Below are 18,113 nucleotides of genomic sequence, written 5' to 3' on the forward strand. Positions count from 1 at the left end.
CTGGTGTACAGTATCACTGGTCACAGATGATGGTGTGATGGGGGCCAGTCCCACCTTAAAGATGCTGAGAGCACACAGAGTATGAGAGAACTCTGGCGCCTGCCCACTACATTCTAGCAGCAATAACCAGCACTGTCGAGGTGCAGGCATCAGAAATGTCTCCAGGAGGTGAGAGGCTGGGCCATCACTGTGGTCTGAGGTTGCACGGAGCACGGAGCACAGGGAAGAGGCCCTGAGACTGAGACACCTGCCTTTAATCTTGTGCAGAAAGGTTTCACATCTGAGTGACAAGAACACTGCTCATCAGAACAAGAAGCCATAGGCAGGGAGACATTCTCGGGAGTTTATTATGTACAAGTGATTAACACCCGCGGTCAGGCTGTGCTTCCTGGGTGGGTCTCAGAGCATTCCGAGATTTTATCTCCAGGTGTGATGTCTGGTAGAGGCAAAGGTGGGAAAGGTCTCGGTAAAGGGGGTGCTAAACGGCACCGGAAAGTCCTCCAAGATAATATCCAGAGAATCATTAAACTTGCCATTCGCCACCTTGCTCATTGTGGGGGCGTTAAGTGCATCTCCGGCCTCATTTACGAGGAAACTCGCAGGGATCTCAAGGTTTTCTTGGAAAATATAATCCGAGGCTCAGTCACCTACACGGAACACGCTAAACGCAAGACTGTTACCGCCATGGATGTGGTCTATGCCTTGAAACGCCAAGGGCGAACTCTGGGTTTGGTGGTTGAACTGTTAACAAAAACATTTTTTCACTGGTGGGTCTCAGCTGCAGCTCATTATTGCTGAGTTGTGTTGCTGCTGCTGTGGTTGAGCCTGGTGCTGGCTGCGGCTGCGGTGGGATATTCAGTGGCTGTTCCTGCTGCTGCCGTTTTCCTGTGGCTGTTCCTATTATTGTGTTGCTGCCTTCCCTCAAACCATCTTCCATCCTCCGTGTTGCTGGGGACCTGGAGCCTGTAGGGCCTGAGGCCTGCAGGAGAGAGAGACAGACACAGACACAGACAGACAGAGAGAGAGAGGAGGTGCTGCTGTTGCAGGACAAGGAGGCTTGGAGACAAGGAATGTTTGGTTTAACATCCGAGGTGGGTGTCTAGCCTTTTGTTCGTTGGGGGCTGAAGATGGCTGTGCGTTTTATAGGGAGAGGAGAGAAGACCCTGCAGAGACTGTTTGTTTGTGTGTGTGTGTTTGTGTGTGTGTCTTGCCACCCCCCCACTTCCCCGCTTCAACCGTGCCAGAGTCTAGCTAGCTGGTGCTGCCTGGCAAAGAGGGACAGGGCTGACTCCTGTGTGCCAGGCAGTACCGTCTGCCTGGTGAAGACATCACCCTCCCCCTACGGGAAGAACATCGAGGCCTGCACTCCATTCCACTGAGTGACACCCACCTACCCTTTACACTTTCCCTCTTGTGTCTCCCTGTCCTTTACCCCTCTCCCTCCTCTCCTCTCTGTTTTTTGTCATCCCGGAGGATGAGGTTACACCATCCTTTCCCTCTCTCCCCGGGGTGGGATATGTGGAATGTAGAGCTCGGGGTGGGTGTGGCTCAGCCCCTATGGCTGCGACAGGGTCACCTGTTGCTGGGCTTTCCTGGGTGACTGTGGAGGTGGCGCTGTCACTGGGGGCGGGGGCCCTAAGATATCTTATGTGGCCGCAGCTGTTCCTGTAGCTCCTGCTGCTCCTGTGGCCCCATCATCCTCCTGCCTCCTCACCAAGGCCCTGGGGGTGAAGAGCTACACCCACCACGAAATGACGAGCCAGCCTCAACACCAATGACAGCAGGGACGCACAGCACAGGTTCCAGAGCTTCTCGGTCCTCAGGGATGGGAAGTATGAGGTGTGATTCCTGCAGGAAACGCATACCGTTCCGGGAGACAAAGCTACGTGGCTTCTGGAGTGGAGAGGGGGTTTACGTGAGTCACCTAGCCTCCAATTCTGGTGGGGCGGCTATTTTGTTGGTCCCACCTTTTTAGCTGGAGATCTTGGGGGTCAAGGAGCCGGTGCCAGGCTGGTTGCTGCACCTTATTGTGCACCTAGGGGGTGTGTCGCTTCGCTTTGTGAATGTGTACGCTCCCCTGGACACGTAGCAGCAAGTGAGCTTCTTTGAGGAAGTGTCCACTCATCTGGGCTCCATTGATGTGGGTGAGTGCATCGTCCTCGAGGGGGATTTCAACTGTATACTCGAGGCCCAGGACCGTCACGGTGCCCAGCACCGCACACTAGGTGTGAGTAAGCTGAGGGATCTGGTTGGGTCCTTCGACTTGGTGGACATCTGGTGACTGTGGCTTGAAGGAGCCCTGGCAAAATTGGAGTCAATGGGAATAAGGGGGAAAACTGTCCGCTGGTTGGAGTCGTACCTAGCACAAAGGAAGGTGGTTGTGGCTGTTGAAGGTTATTCATCTCAGCTCCAGGAAATCACTGCAGGAGTTCCTCAGGATAGTGTCTTAGGCACAGCCATCTTCAGCAATGACCTTCCTTCCATCATAAGGTCAGAAGTGTGGATGCTCGCTGATGATTGCACAATGTTCTGCACCGTTTGCGATTCCTCAGATACTGAAACAGCCCATGTACAAATGCAGCAAGATCTGGACAATATCCAGGCTTCAGCTGACAAGTGGCAAGTAACAATTGCGCCACACAAGTGTCAGGCGATGACCATCTCCAACAAGAGAGAATCCAACCATTGCCCCTTGATGTTCAATGGCATAACCATCACTGAATCCCCCACTATCAACATCTTGGGAGTTACCATTGATCAGAAACTGAACTGGACTAGCCATATAAATACTGTGGCTACAAGAACAGGTCAGAGGCTAGGAATTGTGTGACGAGTAACTCGCCTCCTGACTCCCCAAAGCCTGTCCACCACCTACAAGGCACAAGTCAAGAATGTGATGGAATACTCCCCACCTGCCTAGATAGATGCAGCTCCTACAACACTGAAGAAGCTGGGCACCAACTAGGACAAAGCAGTCCGCTTGATTGGCATCACATCCACAAACATTCACTCCCTCCACCACCGACGCACAGTAGCAGGTGTGTACCACCTACAAGATGCGCTGGAGGAATTCACCAAGGCTCCTTAGATAGCACCTTCCAAACCCATGACCACTACCACCTAGAAGGACAAGGGCAGCAGATAGATGGGAACACCACCACCTGGAAGTTCCCCTCCAAGTCACTCACCACCCTGACTTGGAAAGATATCACTGTTCCTTCATTGTTGCTGGGTCAAAAACCTGGAACTCCCTTCCTAACAGCACTGTGGGTGTACCTATACCACATGGACTACAGAGGTTCAAGAAGGCAGCTCACCACCACCTTCTCAAAGGCAACTAGGGATGGGCAATTAATGCTGATCCAGCCAACGATGCCCACATCCCATGAATGCATTAAAAAAAATACTCATTGAAGTTGGTCTTCCCCCCCAGTTCAGGACGTTTTTTTCCGGTCCATTTTGTCCTTTTCCAAATCTACCGTAAATATTAGAGTTATGGTCATTAACCCTGAAATGCTCCCCCACTGACACTTCCACCACTCATCTGGCTTCATTCCCTAGAATTAGGTCCAGTACCGCCTTTTCTCTTGCAGGACTTTCTACGTGCTGGCTCAAAAACCTCTCCTGGATGCACTTTAAGTCTGCCCCCTCTAAGCCTTTCACACTAAGACTATCCCAATGTCATGAAGCTATTAATGTATATAATATTATTGGAAAATAATAGGTTTAGTCTGTGGGTGTGTCTTAATTGGATTAAAGTCAACTAGTCTGGTTGCTTTCATGTGTACTAGTTTTGATATGTAAGAGAGATAGCGTGCATTTGTATTTTTTGAATAGAGCATTCAAGAAGACGATTGAAATCTGGCACCTAGCTAGCAAAGACCAAGCAATATTACTAATCAAATTGGCACTATGAAAAGGGCTTTATTGTTAGAAGAGGCTGGTGGTACAATGAGAATTTACATTCAAAGAGCTGTGCTAGGTATAAGGATAGTAGTTTTATGTGTGTGGGGCAGAGGCAATGTAAGATCAAAGTAGCTGTAAGCCTACACAGTCTCCACAGGAACCAAAGTGAGAGGAGCCTCATTTTGAATTTGTGAGGTGAAAATGCTTTGCCTGATATCTGTTTAAGTCTATGGATTGCTGTTGCCTTCATGGAGATTAGTATGGGAATTTGTTAAAAGTTATGATAGTAGTAATTTGTAGCCATGTATGTGTTTAATGTGTTGTAACTTAATAAAATGTTTCACTTAAGTTTAATATAAAATCTCTTGGTAACTGGTGGCCTGATTCCTGAATTTCGAGTTGCATCTCAAACATACCACTTAAAAATATAGATTATGACTGTTGTTTTAAATTTCCATCTGGAATTTTTAAATAACTCAGCTTAACCGAAAGGCTGTCTCGACCACCCAGTTAATATTGGGGAAGTTGAAATCCCCTAATATTATTACCCTATTATTTTTATACTTCTTTGAGATTTGCCTAGATATCTGCTCCTCTATCTCCCTTTGACTGTTTGGAGGCCTATAGTACACTCCCAGCAAAGTGATTGCTCCCTTTTTATTTTTAAGTTCTACCCAAATGACCTCATTTGAGGAACCTTCAAAGATACCATCCCCCCTTACTGCAGTAATTGACTCCTCGATCAATAGTGCAATGCCACCTCCTCTTTTACACACCCCCCACCCTAGCCAGACATGCCTGAAGATGCCATACTGTAGAATATTGAGCTGCCATTCCTGCCCTTCCCTCAACCATGTCTCTGATAGCAATAATATCATATTCCCATGTGTTAATCAGCCCCCTCAATTCATCTGCCTTACTTAAGGCTCCATTGGTTCACAGGGAGCTCTGACAAGTGACAGACTCCCTCAGCTCCCTCCAGCTCCTTACTTGCAGCCAAGATGACACCTCCTCCATTGAAGAGCTGGAAATAAGCAGCCTGGAAGACCCGTCACAATGCTTACCCACACCCTGCACCAGCACAGGGACACACACCTCTGTGGGACCTAGATCAAGAGCAGGCCCGAGTTCACAATCTGGTGGTCACCGCATGGACACGCAGCAAGAGGAGGCAGGTTCAGCCAAGCTCCCTGGCAGTCGGAGGACTTTTGGGGAAGAGGCATCTGTGAGGTCTGAGTCAGATGAGCCTCCGAATGTGCCCTTCCAACTTATTGTGGAGAGTCAGCAGAAGACGGGGGAACACAGATCTGTTGGAAGCCCTCAACAGAGTATATGCGAGTCGGATGAGTGCGTCTGCCTGCCATCACGAGAGATATGGAGGCCTCCATGGGAATGATGGCGGACGCCATGGAGACCCTGGTCCAGCAGAACGCAGAGATGTGCACAGACCTGCACTCCATCGTGTTAGCCATGGGTGAGTTCCTGCAGTGACAATGCGCAAAGGAAACATAGCACCATAACATCCCTCCAGGTGCTCCTTCCCCTCAAGGAGTCAGGCCAGGACCCTCGGCCACCTGAAGGGAGGAGCAGCAGTAGCTGGACGTCGTGGGTCATCTCCTCCATCTCAGAGGCTGACCTCTACCTCAGTCCCCTTTGCCTGTGACCCCCTCAACCTCGTCCGCTGTCACTGCAGAAGGAGCAGCTGGACCACAGGAGGACAGCCAAAGCAAGCCAGGGCCCCCAAGGCCTTGGCTCTCCAGGGGACCCATGCTGAAGACATCCATTGGACAACCATTGCATAGGCTGTCTCCACCACTGCTGTGGCTGTCAAGGTAGCACCTAGAAGAAGTAGGCCTAGATAAGTTAAGAATTTCTGATCACAAATGGTTGTATGGGTGAACACATTTCGTCGCTTTACTGAGTGAAGGAGAATCTATTTTCAGATTACAAAGTGTAAAGTTGTCTTTCAGCTTCATTGACAGGCTTCGTGAGTCTTCCCACTGCAAACCACCCCCCCCCCTGCCCCCCCAACTAGCAGTTCAGCTGCCCGCAGCTGGACTACGAGTGATTCTGGAGAGGGAAGTGTGTGTGTGGCAGGTCCTTTCAGAGCCTCGTGCGAGCGCTCTACCACACATAGGGAGCCTTCATCCATCACACTCATCTCAATGTCCTGAGCATTTTCAATGCTGCCTACTGGGGTTCTCTTTCAGTTGTCCATCTGAGCTGAGCTGACCCGCATCACTGACCACACTCCCATGAAGCACCTGTGCCTGATCAACACGAGGCTCCGCTCACTTTCGATTTCAGAAACATGGTGGTTCAGTATGTTTTCAGCTGCCTCTTCCTTCCCCCCGCCCTACCCTCCACCCAAGCCCAAGTCACCCATGTCCTCCACGCCCCCCCCCACCCCCCCCCGCCGCATCACTGTTGACCCAACGTCACTTACCAACTAGAACCTTTGTCTTTCCAAGATGTCCAGGTGAATGTGCAAGTTCCCTACATTCCTGAGAATCCTCCATCCACTAACTTCCTTCACACCCCCAGGGTCCGTGTCTGCCTCCGAGTCCCCAGCAACCACCCTCGCTGTCCCTTCTGCTGCTACCATCGCACCCTCACCCTCCCACCTTACTGGCTCACTCTGCCCACTCTCATACACATCATTCCCTCCTACCATGCCCACCCTCAGTTCACTCCCCAGGAGGCACTCATCCACTCCACAGACCCCTCCCTTGCACGTTCACCTAGACATCCATGCCCCTTATTCCCTCCACCACCCTTCCTCTTTCCTCAACTCTTACTCACTCCTGCCCCCTCTGAACTCCTTCCCTTACATCTTCTCCCCCCTTACACCTACCTCCTCAGTTGCTGCGTTCTCCCCGTACTCCCCCTCCCAACCTCAACCCTCCTGACACCATTGCTCCTCCCTCCCAACCTTACAGCCCATCCTTCCCCCTCGCCAGGTACGCCACCTTCTCTTAGCCAAACTTAGACCTTCCTCCCCCGCCTCCAACCTGAACATCTGTAGCAGCCCATGGCCAAGACCATGATGCTCTGGAGCAGACCCAAGGCATCAAAGAAGACCTCCCAGCTTCCGTAAGCTGCTTTGCGACGGAGCCATGTCCATGAGAATCCACCCAGCATGTGATGGAGGGGTTCCCCTAGGGTCTGGTAGCTGTAGGCTTCCAGCATCTCCTGTTCCTCAGATGTCCATGATGTGAGTGAGGCCCTGGCAGTAAGTCCTGACTTCTGCACGTCACACTTGTCAAGGTGTGTTCTGCGTCAGCGTGTTTTCCCACCGATGTGCCTGGATGATCCAGCGTGAGGGGATGATTCTGGCAGGCAGGGCTTATAATGATGTTCAGATGTATTAAAATGACATTCCCGAAGTGTGGCGACAGACCGCACAGCCCACCATTGACGGGTGGAGCGGACAATCGTAAACTGGTTTCACGTCGGTGCCAAACTGATTTTTTTGGCCTGCCCAACATATTGCCTGCTCACGCCCAACATGACACCCACACCAACATGGACGGAAAATTTCAGCCAAAGAGTAGTGGTTAATGATCTTTTTCAGATTGGAGGAAGGTTTGTAGTGGAGTTCCCCAGGGGTCAATGTTGGGACCCTTGCTCTTCCTGATATAACTTAGTGACCTAGACTGTGGTGTTCAGGGCATGATTTCAAAATTTGCAGATTACTCAATGATTGGAAACATTGCCAACTGTGATGAGGATAATCTTGAACTTCAAAAGGCATAGGCATGTTGGTCTTGGGCAGATAAGTGGCAGAGAAGAGTGAGGTGATTCATTTTGGCAAGAACAATATGGAGAGACAGTATAAAACAAAGGGGGAAACTTTAAAGTGGGTGCAGGAGTAGAGGAACCCCTGTGTATATGTACATAAGTCATTGAAAATGGTAGGGCATGTTGAGAGAGCAGTTAATAAAGCGTATAGTATCTTACTCTTGTACTCAATGCCCCTGTTAATAAAGCGTAAGGAGGTCATGTTGAACTTGTATAAGACACTAGTTAGGCCTCATCTGGATTATTGCATCCAGTTCTGGGCCCCATACTTGAGGCAGGATTTGAAGTCATTAGAGAGAGTGCAGAGGAGATTCACAAGAATGATTCCCATGATGAAGATCTGTAGCTATGAGGATTGATTGGAGAGGTTGGGATTGTTTTCCTTGGGGAAAAGAAGGCTGAGAGAAGACTTGATAGAGGCATTCAAGATCTTGTGGGGTTATGGACAGGGTAAATAGTGAGAAACTGTTCCCACTCAAGAGAATATCAAGAACTAGAGGCATCTTTGATCGAGGTATTCAAGAGGAATTAGGTTGTTATCTAAAATAAAGAACGTGCAAGGTTACTGGGATAAGGCAGGAGAGTAGGACTCGGCAGAATGCTCTTTCAGTGAGCCAGTGCAAACTGAATGGGCTGAATGACTCCTGCACTGTAAAGATTCTGTGTGTGTGTGAGAAACTCATACTTACCTGCTGGTTGGGAATGAAGGTCAGGAACTCCAAATCCTGAAAGTCTTCAGACCTCCTGAGCATGCACAGGTCAGGAGCATGCTGCACATGTGCAGTTCAACATCTTTATGTTCTTCAGGTCCAGGACAAGCCCAGTCCCATCTGCGCTGTAGAGTTCTGCAGTCTCTCTCCATTGAAATTACGCATTGCTTTTCTATTCTTCCTGCCAATGTGAACAAGTTCACATTTTCCCACATTATACTCCACCTGTCAAATTTTTGCCCACTCACTTAACCTGCCTAAATCTCTCTCAGACTCATTTCTTTTTGGAATCTGTGATGAAAACCATCAGGTCCAGGCACTTGTCAGCCTTTAGTTCTAATAGTTTGCCCTAGTGATTGTTTTAAGTTCCTCCCTCTCTCTTATCTCTTGATTTTCAAGTATTCTTGGGATTTTTTTGTGTCTTCTGTGGTGAAGACAGATGCAAAATACCTGTTCAACACTTCCACCATTTTCTCATTTCCCCTTATTAATTCCCAGACTCAATCTCTAAGTGACCAACACTCACTTTAGTTATTCTTCTTTTTAAGTACTTGTTGAAACACTTACTATCTATTTTTATATTTCCAGCTAGCTTATTCTCATACCCTAATTTCTCCCTCATTATTTTTCTAGTCATTCTTTGCTGATTTCTAAAATCTGTCTTATCTTCGTTCTACCGCTAATCTTCTCGGTATTGTATGCTTTTTTAATCTGATACTACCTATAACTTCTGTAGTTAGCCATGGATGGTATCCTTTTCCTAAAGCCTTTCTTTCTCAATGAAATATATTTTTGCTGAGAGTTCTGGATTATTTCCTTAATGGTCTGCCACTACTCATCTACTGTCATACCCTTTAACCTATTTTCCCAGTTCACTTTTGCCAACTCTGTCCTCATACCCTTGTAATAGCCTTTATCTAAGTTTAAGATGCTAGTTTTAGATATGCACTTCTCACCCTCAACTGAATGCGAAATTATGAACACTGCTACCTAGAGGCTCCTTTACTATAAGGTCATTAATTAAACCTTCCTCATTGCACACTTACAGATCTAGAATAGCCTGCTCTCTGGTTGGCTCTAGAACGTGCTGCTCTAAAAAGAATTGTCCCGAAAACATTCTTATGAACTAATTTTCCAGGCTACCTTTGTCAATCAGATTCGTCCAACATATGTGCAGATTAAAATCACCAATTATTGCTGTATCTTTCTTACAAGCCCCCATTATTTCTTATTGTATACCCCATCCTACCATGTAGTTACTGTTAGGAGGCCTATAAACTACTCCCACAAGTAACTTCTGACCTTTTCCATTTCTTATCTCTACCCTAATTGATTCTACATCTTGATCTGTAGAACAAAGATAATCTCTCATTAGTACAAAAATGTCATTTTTAATTAGCAGAGCTACCCCACCACCTTTTTCTAGCTTCCTGTCTTTCCGGAATGTCAAGTACCTTTGAATATTCAGGTCTCATCCTTGGTCACCTTGCAGCCACGTCTCTGTAAAGGCTATCAGGTCATACATATTTATTTCTATTTGAGCTGACAATTCATCTGTTATGTTATAAGTGCTCCAGGCATTCAGATACAGAGCCTTTAGTTCTGCCTTTTACTATTTTTCCAAACTTCGTCATTAACTGCTGTCCAACCCTTCAGTTTGTATGCTCTGTCCCTCCCTGCCAAGCTCTGATGCCCTTAATGCTACCTTTCTCTCTTGCCCTGTCCTTTCACTTGAATTTATCAAACCTTCTCTCATATGATCCCTCATCCCCACTATTTATTTGAATGCCCTCCCTACAGCCTTAGTTATACAACTCGTCAGAACATTGGTCCCAGCATAATTCAGGTGAAGACTGCCCCAACATTATAGCTCCCACTTTCCCCAGCACTGGTGCTAATGCCCATTGAATCAAAGCTCATTTCTCCCATGCCAATCTTTTAGCTATGCCTTTAACTCCCTAATCTTATTTACCCTACACCAATTTGCTCGTGACTCAGGTAGTAATCCAGAGATTATTACCTATGAGGTTCTGCTTTTTAATTTAGCCCCTAGCTGCTCATACTCCCTCAGCAGAAACTATTTCTCTCCTTATGCTATCTATGCCATTCGTATCTACGTAGACCACGTCAACTGGATCGTCCCCCTCCCACTGCAAGTTCCTCTCCAGTCAGAGCAGATGTCCCGAGCCCTGACACTGGGCAGGCAACACAGTCATCTGGACTCGAGCTCCCAGCTGCAGAGAACTGTACCTATCCCCCTGACTATATTGTCCACTCCTGGCACTACATTCCCACTAATTCCTGCTTGAATGGCTTCCTATGCCATGGTGCCATGGTCAGTTCACCCATCCACCCTGCAGCTCCCACTTTCATCTATACAGGCTGCAAGAACATCGAACCTGTTAGGCAAGAGCTGAGGCTCCTCCACTTCTACCTTCTGGTCCACATACCTGCCTCACTCATAGTCACACTCTCCTCTCCCTGACCATGGACCAAACAAGGAAACCTTATCCTAAGGGGTATGACTGCCTCCTGGAACAAAGTGTCCAAGCAACTTGCCACTCCCTGATGGATCGTAGTGTCTGCAGCTCAGCCTCCAGCTCAGTGAGTCTGAGCCGAAGCTCCTTGAGCTGCAGACACGTTTGCCATCAATCACACCAACTACCAGGAACTCCCACATTGTGCAGCTGCCACAAATCACCTTCCATACCATCTTTATCATGTTTTAGTTAACTAATTAATTACTTGCTTAATTATTTCTAATTAATGCCTCTAGACCTGCTTGTGCTTATATACTTACCATTTCAAATTATTATTCCTCTCCCTGGACTTAAATTCAATAGTTTAGATAAGATAAATATGAAATACTTGCCAGCAATCACTTGCCTACTTCCCTGCAATGTCATATGTTTAGGGGAGGCAGTGGCATAGTGGTATTGTCACTGAACTAGTAACCCAGAGACCTGGGTTTGAATCCTACTGTGGCAGATGGTGAATTTTGAATTCAATAAAACTCTGGAATTAAAAGTCTAATGATGACCGTGAAACCATTGTCAATTGTTGTAAAAGCCCATCTGGTTCACTAATGTCCTTTTGGGAAGGAAATCTGCCATCCTTACCTGGTCTGACCTACATGTGACTCCAGATCCAGAGCAATGTGGTTGACTCTTAAATGCCCTCTGAATAAGGGCAATTAGGGATGGGCAATAAATGCTGACCTGGCCAGCAATGCCCACATCCCATGCATAAATTTAAAAAAACTTCGGTAACAGCTGCTTACTCAGCAATATTCAAGTTCTGTACAACCAAGTCACTTGCATTTATAAAAACAAAAAACAGCGGATGCTGGAAATCCAAAACAAAAACAAAAACAGAAATACCTGGAAAAACTCAGCAGGTCTGGCAGCATCGGCAGAGAAGAGTACAGTTGACGTTTCGAGTCCTCATGACCCTTCAACAGAACTAAGTAAAAATAGGAAAGGGGTGAAATATAAGCTGGTTTAAGGATGGGGGGGCGGGGAGGGAGAAGGGATGGGGGGGGGTTATTGGGACAAGCAGCCAGTGATAGGAGTTAACCAAGAGATGTCACAGACAAAAGAACAAAGAGGTGTTGAAGGTGGTGATATTATCTAAAGGAATGTGCGAATTAAGAGTGGAGAACAGGACAAGCAAGGTACAGATAGCTCTAGTGGGGGTGGGATGAAATAAGACTAAAAGGGCATAAAAGGTATAGATAAACGATGGGTGGAAATACATTTAAAAATAATGGAAATAGGTGGGAAAAGAAAAATCTATATAAGTTATTGGAAAAAACAAAAAGGAGGGGGAAGAAACGGAAAGGGGGTGGGGAAGGAGGAGGGAGTTCAAGATCTAAAATTGTTGAACTCAATATTCAGTATTCAGGAACACTGGTCTGTCTGCAAGCATTATCCAGACCTCCCTGTTGCTTGCCATTTCAACACTCCACCATGCTCTCTTGCCCACATGTCTGTCCTTGGCTTGCTGCATTGTTCCAGTGAAGCTCAATGCAAACTGGAGGAACAGCACCTCATCTTCCGACTAGGCACTTTACAGCCTTCCGGACTGAATAATGAGTTCAACAATTTTAGACCTTGAACTCTCTCCTCCATCCCCACCTCCTTTCCGTTTCTTCCCCCTTCCTTTTTGTTTTTTCCAATAATTTATATAGATTTTTCTTTTCCCACCTATTTCCATTATTTCCACCCATCATTTATCTATACCTTTTGTGCCCTTTTAGTCTTATTTCACCCCTTCCCCACTAGAGCTATCTGTACCTTGCTTGTCCTGCTCTCCACTCTTAATTAGCACATTCCTTTAGATAATATCACCACCTTCAACACCTCTTTGTTCTTTTGTTTGTAACATCTTTTGGTTATCTCTTCCTATCAGTGGCTGCTTGTCCCAACAACCTCCCTCCCCCCACCACCCCCCCCCCCCCTTAAACCAGTTTATATTTCACCCCTTTCCTATTTTTACTTAGTTCTGTTGAAGGGTCATGAGGACTCGAAACGTTAACTGTGCTCTTCTCCGCCGATGCTGCCAGACCTGTTGAGTTTTTCCAGGTATTTCTGTTTGTGTTTTAACTTGCATTTATAGTCTGCACATCTGATTTAATAGTTAAAATAAGAAGGATAACTAAAACTTAATTTAAAAATTGAGAATGCTTTTAGAATGTTTTGCTTAACTCTCTACTAGTATTGCTCTTAAAATATTCTTTGTCTTTACCTGATATTGTAGAATGTCCTGAGCCCAATTTGTCTGCATAAATTGTAGCTGTTGTTCAAGACATCGCCTCTGGGTGTTTAATTTTGTCACCTGTTCCTGCAGTGGTTGCAGCTGTTTTATGAAACATCTGATTTCCTTCTGGGATTGTTGTAGTGATTCATTTCTATGCTCACACCATTTCAGGAGTTTTCCCAGTTTAGGTTCATAGTATTTCTCCAACGATTGCCACTGTTCTCCTAAAAAGCTTTGAAATTCTACATTTGTTTGATGACCCTTTGCTGGGATTAGAATATTCTTCATGTTTCTAATATTTTCCAGCTGATGGACCATTTGGTTTATCTGTTTGCGACAGTGATTTTTGAATATAGCCAGTTCATCAGAAAGTACCTGAGCTTTGGATTTTAGTGCCTCCTGTTGTAATGTAATTTGGGGAACGACTTGTTTATTGACATGCAGTTTATGTTTACAAGTCATTTGCGCTTTAATGATCTCAAACAGGTTTTTTTTTGTGCATGTTATTTCTTCCTTGATGTTATTGCATTCAATCTCTGTCTTTGATTTAGTTTGATAAAGCTTCAAGAGTTCTTCCTTCAAGATATCAATTTCTTTTTGCATTGGTTCCTTCATGAAGATTAATTCTTTGATAAGGTTCTCTCTCTTTTCCAGGAGCTCTTCCACACTCTGTATACATTCCTGGAAGTGTTCTCCTACTATTTGCAATGAATCAACAATCCTAATGATCTCTTTGGGAGGGTCTTCTTGAAACTCACTCATTGCATCCTGGAATCATAGAAAGATGAAATAATTAGCTTATGTTGATAAGAGTTCATACAGTCAATAATGTAATAATCATTTGATATTAAAAATATCCCATCTAAAATACACAACATTATTCAGTTTGATGTGATTGTACATGTATAAAAGTACAATTCATATTGAATATAACAACACTCATTTTAAAGCACCTTTCATGTAGTAAAACCTCAGATCATCAACATGGAGGTGAGTGGACTTGCCTTCCATCCAGTAGATTCACCAATCTGAGGACTATGGACAAAGGTTCTCCACATGCCTCTTCTGCTTTAACGTGCACCTTAAAACCCATCTCTTTAATGGAGTCTTTGTCATCATTCCTAACACTTAGCCCGTGCGTCAATTTTTGTCCATGCTTTTGGAATGGCTTCGGCATAATTTTCTACGTTAAAGGCACCATATAAATGTAAGCTATTGTTGTTGCTCCTGTGATTCTTATCATAAAATTCACAATCATTGTCAGGCCAAATCAGGAAGGATAGATTGGTGTTATTATTGACTGCTGGGGGAATTGTTTTGGTTTTGCATTATGTCTGTGTTCAGGTTACAATGATTTTGTTATAATGGCTAATAGTGAATTGGTACAAGTTTGTACATATTTGGATTGATATCTAGTCCTTATGAGTTTGAATATATTTTTAAATGCAATTTGGTTGAAACGTTTTAACTGGGAACTATAATTGAAATTAAATTTTCTCACTTATCAGATCATCTACTTTAAACTTTATCCATTCTTTGGAGAAAAGAATAGTTTGGATGAGAAAGTTACTAAAATCTGAAGACATTTGATTGTTTGAAGTTTCAAATGGGGAATACAGTGACCAGTGTGGATCTCAGCCATGTGCCTTTTGGATGCTGTGGAGGGTCGCTGTGCTGTCCTCTAGCCCTGCTCTGGGCGGAGACCAGCAAGCAATGTCACCAGTCCAGCATGGGAGGTGGGGGCAGCTAATGCCCTGCAACACAAGATAGCCACCCAGTGGCAAAAGAGGGTAAGAGGGTGAATGGTCTCATCTGTTCTGCCAGGGTAACTCACTCTTCTCATCACTCTCCACTCACACACTCTTAAACCCATCACACATCCACAGGGATCCCACACCTCAAGGGACAACACTACTAACTCTCACACACACCCTCACATCCCCATCAGGATCATATCCTCTGGAGCCCACACAAACATTCCACGCGGTGCCATGTGTCCTGCTCACACTCTCTCTCTGTCTGTTTTCATGCAGGAAAATCTGGCTCACAGCAGGGAGAGATCCCAGACGGTGTGGAGTGACCCACATTAGGCCTCTCACTCACTTTGAGGAGTGTGCCATTGTGCTGACTGGTGAGGATGTGGACCATGTCCACGGTGACGCTGAGGTCAGCAGCCACCAACCTCGTGCAGATCCTGCGCCACATCCCTCTCTCAATGCAACTGTGAGACCTCTCTCCTGTTTTTGACTCTGTTGCCATGCACTAATGATCTCTATGTTGGCTCACAGGGAGCTCTGCCAAGTGACTGACACCCTCAGCTAGCCAGCCCCTCAGCTCCATCCACATTCTCACCTCCAGCCAAGAGGCACCTCCTCCATTGAAGAACTGGAAATAAGCAGCCTGGAAGACCCATCACAGCGCTTACCCACACCCTGCACCAGCGCAGAGTCACACACCTCGGTGGCACTTGGATCTAGAGCAGGCTGGGATTCACAATCTGGGTGGTCACCGCACAGACACATGTCCGCAGCCGGAGGAGGCAGGTTCAGCTGAGCTCCCCCGGCTCTTGGAGGACTGTTGAGGAAGAGTCATCTGTGAGGTCCAGGTCAGATGATGAGCCTCTGGATTTGGCCTTGCAACTTATCATGGAGAGTCAGCAGAAAGTGGGGGAAAATCACGCAGAGTGGTACGGGAGTTGGAGTGCACCTGCCTGCTCTCTGATGAAGCGGTGCCTACATCTGCGAGGTGTGTGTGTATGGAGGTCTCCATGGGAAGGATGCCTGATGCCATGGAGACCCTGGTCCAGCAGAACTCTGAGATGCATAGATCTGCACTCCATCACGGGAGCTGTGGGTGAGTTCCTGCAGTGGCAATGCGTGAGGGAAACTGGGCACCTCAACATCCCTCCAGGTGCTCCTTCCTCTCAAGGAGTCAGGCCGGAGCCCTTGAGCACCCGAAGAGAGGAGGAACAGCAACTGGACATCCCTGGGTCACCCACTCAGGAATCTCACAGGCTGGCCTCTACCTCCGAGTCCCCTTTTTGCCTGTGACCCCTTCAACCTCATCCTCTGTCACCATAGAGGGAGCAGCTGGCCCACAAGAGCCAAAGCAAGTCAGGGCCTCCAAGGCTTCAGCTCTCCAAAGTATCCACGCCAAAGTCATCAGAGGCCATGGGGCGAACCATGGTATATGCTGTCTCCACCCTGCTGCGGATGTCAGGGCAGAAGCTAGGAGAGGTGGTAGGCCTAGAAAAGTTAAGAAATTCTGCTCACAAGTGGTTGCACAGGTGAACACATTTCATCACTTTAATCTGAAAATATATTCACTTTCACTGAACATTGTGTAATGGTCTCTCTCAGCTTCATTGACAGGCTTTGCAAGTCCTCCCACTGAAACCCCCGACTAGCAGTTCAGCTGCCCACAGCCGACCCACGAGTGATTCTGGAGGGGAAGTGTGTGTGTGTGTGTGTGTGGCAGGGCCTTTCGGAGCCTCGTGTGAGCCTCTCCCACGTACGCAGAGCCTTCCTGCGTCACACTCATCTCATCTCATCTCAATGTCCTGAACATTTTCAATGCTGCCTGCTGGGGTTCTCTTTCAGTTGCCCATCTGAACTGAGCTGCATCTCCGCCCACCCACTGACCACACTCCCATGCAGCACCTGTGCCCTTCCAACGTGAGTCTCCACTCACTTTTGGATTTACAAGTATGGTGTGTGTAACATTCTTCTTTAGCTTCCCCATCCTCTCCCGTCCCCCAGTCACCCATGCCCTTTTCCCCATCACTGTTGACCCCCCCCCCCCCCCCCCCCCCAGGCATTACCTTCCACCTCCCCACTGTCACCTTCCAGCCACAACCCTTTTCTTTCAGGGATGTTCAGGTGAACAAGCACGTTCCCTCCCATCCCAAAAATTCCGCCCCCATCCACACTAAGATCCCCAGTCTCCTCCTTCCCACTCCCAGAGTCCGTGTCTGCCTCCAAGTCCCCAACAACTACTCTCACTGCTCCTTCTACCACTACCATCGCACCCTCACCCTCCCACCCTACCACCTAACTCTGCCTTCTCTGATTCTCACCATTCCCTCCTACCACGCCCAACCTAATTTCGGTCCCCAGGAGGCAACCATCGACTCCACAGACCCCTCCCTTGCACATTCACCTGGATATCCTTCCTACTTACTCCTTCCCCCAACCCTGGACTGCTCCTCCTCGCCTCTAGGACTCTTTTCTCCCCCTCCCTCTGGACCCCTTCCCTCCTTTCTCCCACCCCCGTCCTCCCCGGACTCCTTCCCTCTTGGAGTTCCTTCCCTAACATCTTCCTGCCCCCTTACACCTCCCTCCCAGTTGCTGTATTCTCATCCATTACCACCTCCCCTCCCTGTGTTGACCCGCCCCCCTCCACTCCCAACTTCATCCCCTTACACACCTTCTTTTCCCAGTCAAACCTAGACCTTATCCCCCCCGGTACATCTTCCTCACACAATCACTGCTGGACCTTCCTCACCAACCCCTCGGCGATCATCCATAACAGACCAGCACCAACACACTGAAGTCCCAAAGCAGACCCTCAATGGTGATTATTCACTTTCCATGAGCTGCTTTGCAGTGGAGCCATGTCCATGGGAATCCACCCAGCATGTGATGGACATTCCTCCAGGGTCTCATGGTTGTCAGGATCCAGCTTCTTCTGCTCCTCAGATGTCCGTGATAGAAGCAAGGCACTGACAGCAAGTCCTGACTTCTGCACATCACATTTGTCAGGATGTGTTCTTCACCGGCGTGTTTTCCTGCTGACATGGGCGGTAAATTTGAGGTGGGGTGATGATTCCGGCAAGCTAGGCTTATAATGATATGCAGATGTATTACAGTGAAGTAGACTCATAGCCATTCGGCCCATCATGTCCATGCTGGTCAACAAACTCTGACTACATTAATCCCA

At 47.2% G+C, this 18,113-nt stretch overlaps 2 protein-coding genes across 2 annotated transcripts; one reads left to right on the top strand and one right to left on the bottom strand.

The window, feature by feature from the left end:
- The first annotated feature begins 432 nt into the window (after positions 1–432).
- Positions 433–798, top strand: LOC121291687 (histone H4-like). Its single transcript, XM_041213178.1, has one exon. The coding sequence runs from the start codon at positions 433–435 to the stop codon at positions 796–798; it is 366 nt and encodes a 121-aa protein (XP_041069112.1).
- Positions 799–2,035: 1,237 nt separating this feature from the next.
- LOC121291688 (syncoilin-like) lies at positions 2,036–13,937 on the bottom strand. Its single transcript, XM_041213179.1, has 3 exons — positions 13,164–13,937; positions 8,397–8,477; positions 2,036–2,221 (listed from the first exon to the last, which is right to left on the bottom strand). The coding sequence occupies exons 1-3, from the start codon at positions 13,935–13,937 to the stop codon at positions 2,036–2,038; spliced, it is 1,041 nt and encodes a 346-aa protein (XP_041069113.1).
- Positions 13,938–18,113: the final 4,176 nt, after the last annotated feature.

The sequence above is a fragment of the Carcharodon carcharias genome, chromosome 19 (assembly GCF_017639515.1).
Source record: "Carcharodon carcharias isolate sCarCar2 chromosome 19, sCarCar2.pri, whole genome shotgun sequence".
NCBI lineage: Eukaryota > Metazoa > Chordata > Chondrichthyes > Lamniformes > Lamnidae > Carcharodon > Carcharodon carcharias.

Bases quoted from the DNA above. Each gene is read 5' to 3' on its own strand.
- LOC121291687 (XM_041213178.1), top strand. From the start codon at position 433: ATGTCTGGTAGAGGCAAAGGTGGGAAAGGTCTCGGTAAAGGGGGTGCT.
- LOC121291688 (XM_041213179.1), bottom strand. From the start codon at position 13,937: ATGAGTGAGTTTCAAGAAGACCCTCCCAAAGAGATCATTAGGATTGTT. The intron at 8,478-13,163 runs GTAAAGACAAAG...GCACATGTGCAG, and splicing joins AGGACATTCTACAATATCAG to CATGCTCCTGACCTGTGCAT. The intron at 2,222-8,396 runs GTAAGTATGAGT...ACTCACACCTAG, and splicing joins CCTTCATTCCCAACCAGCAG to TGTGCGGTGCTGGGCACCGT.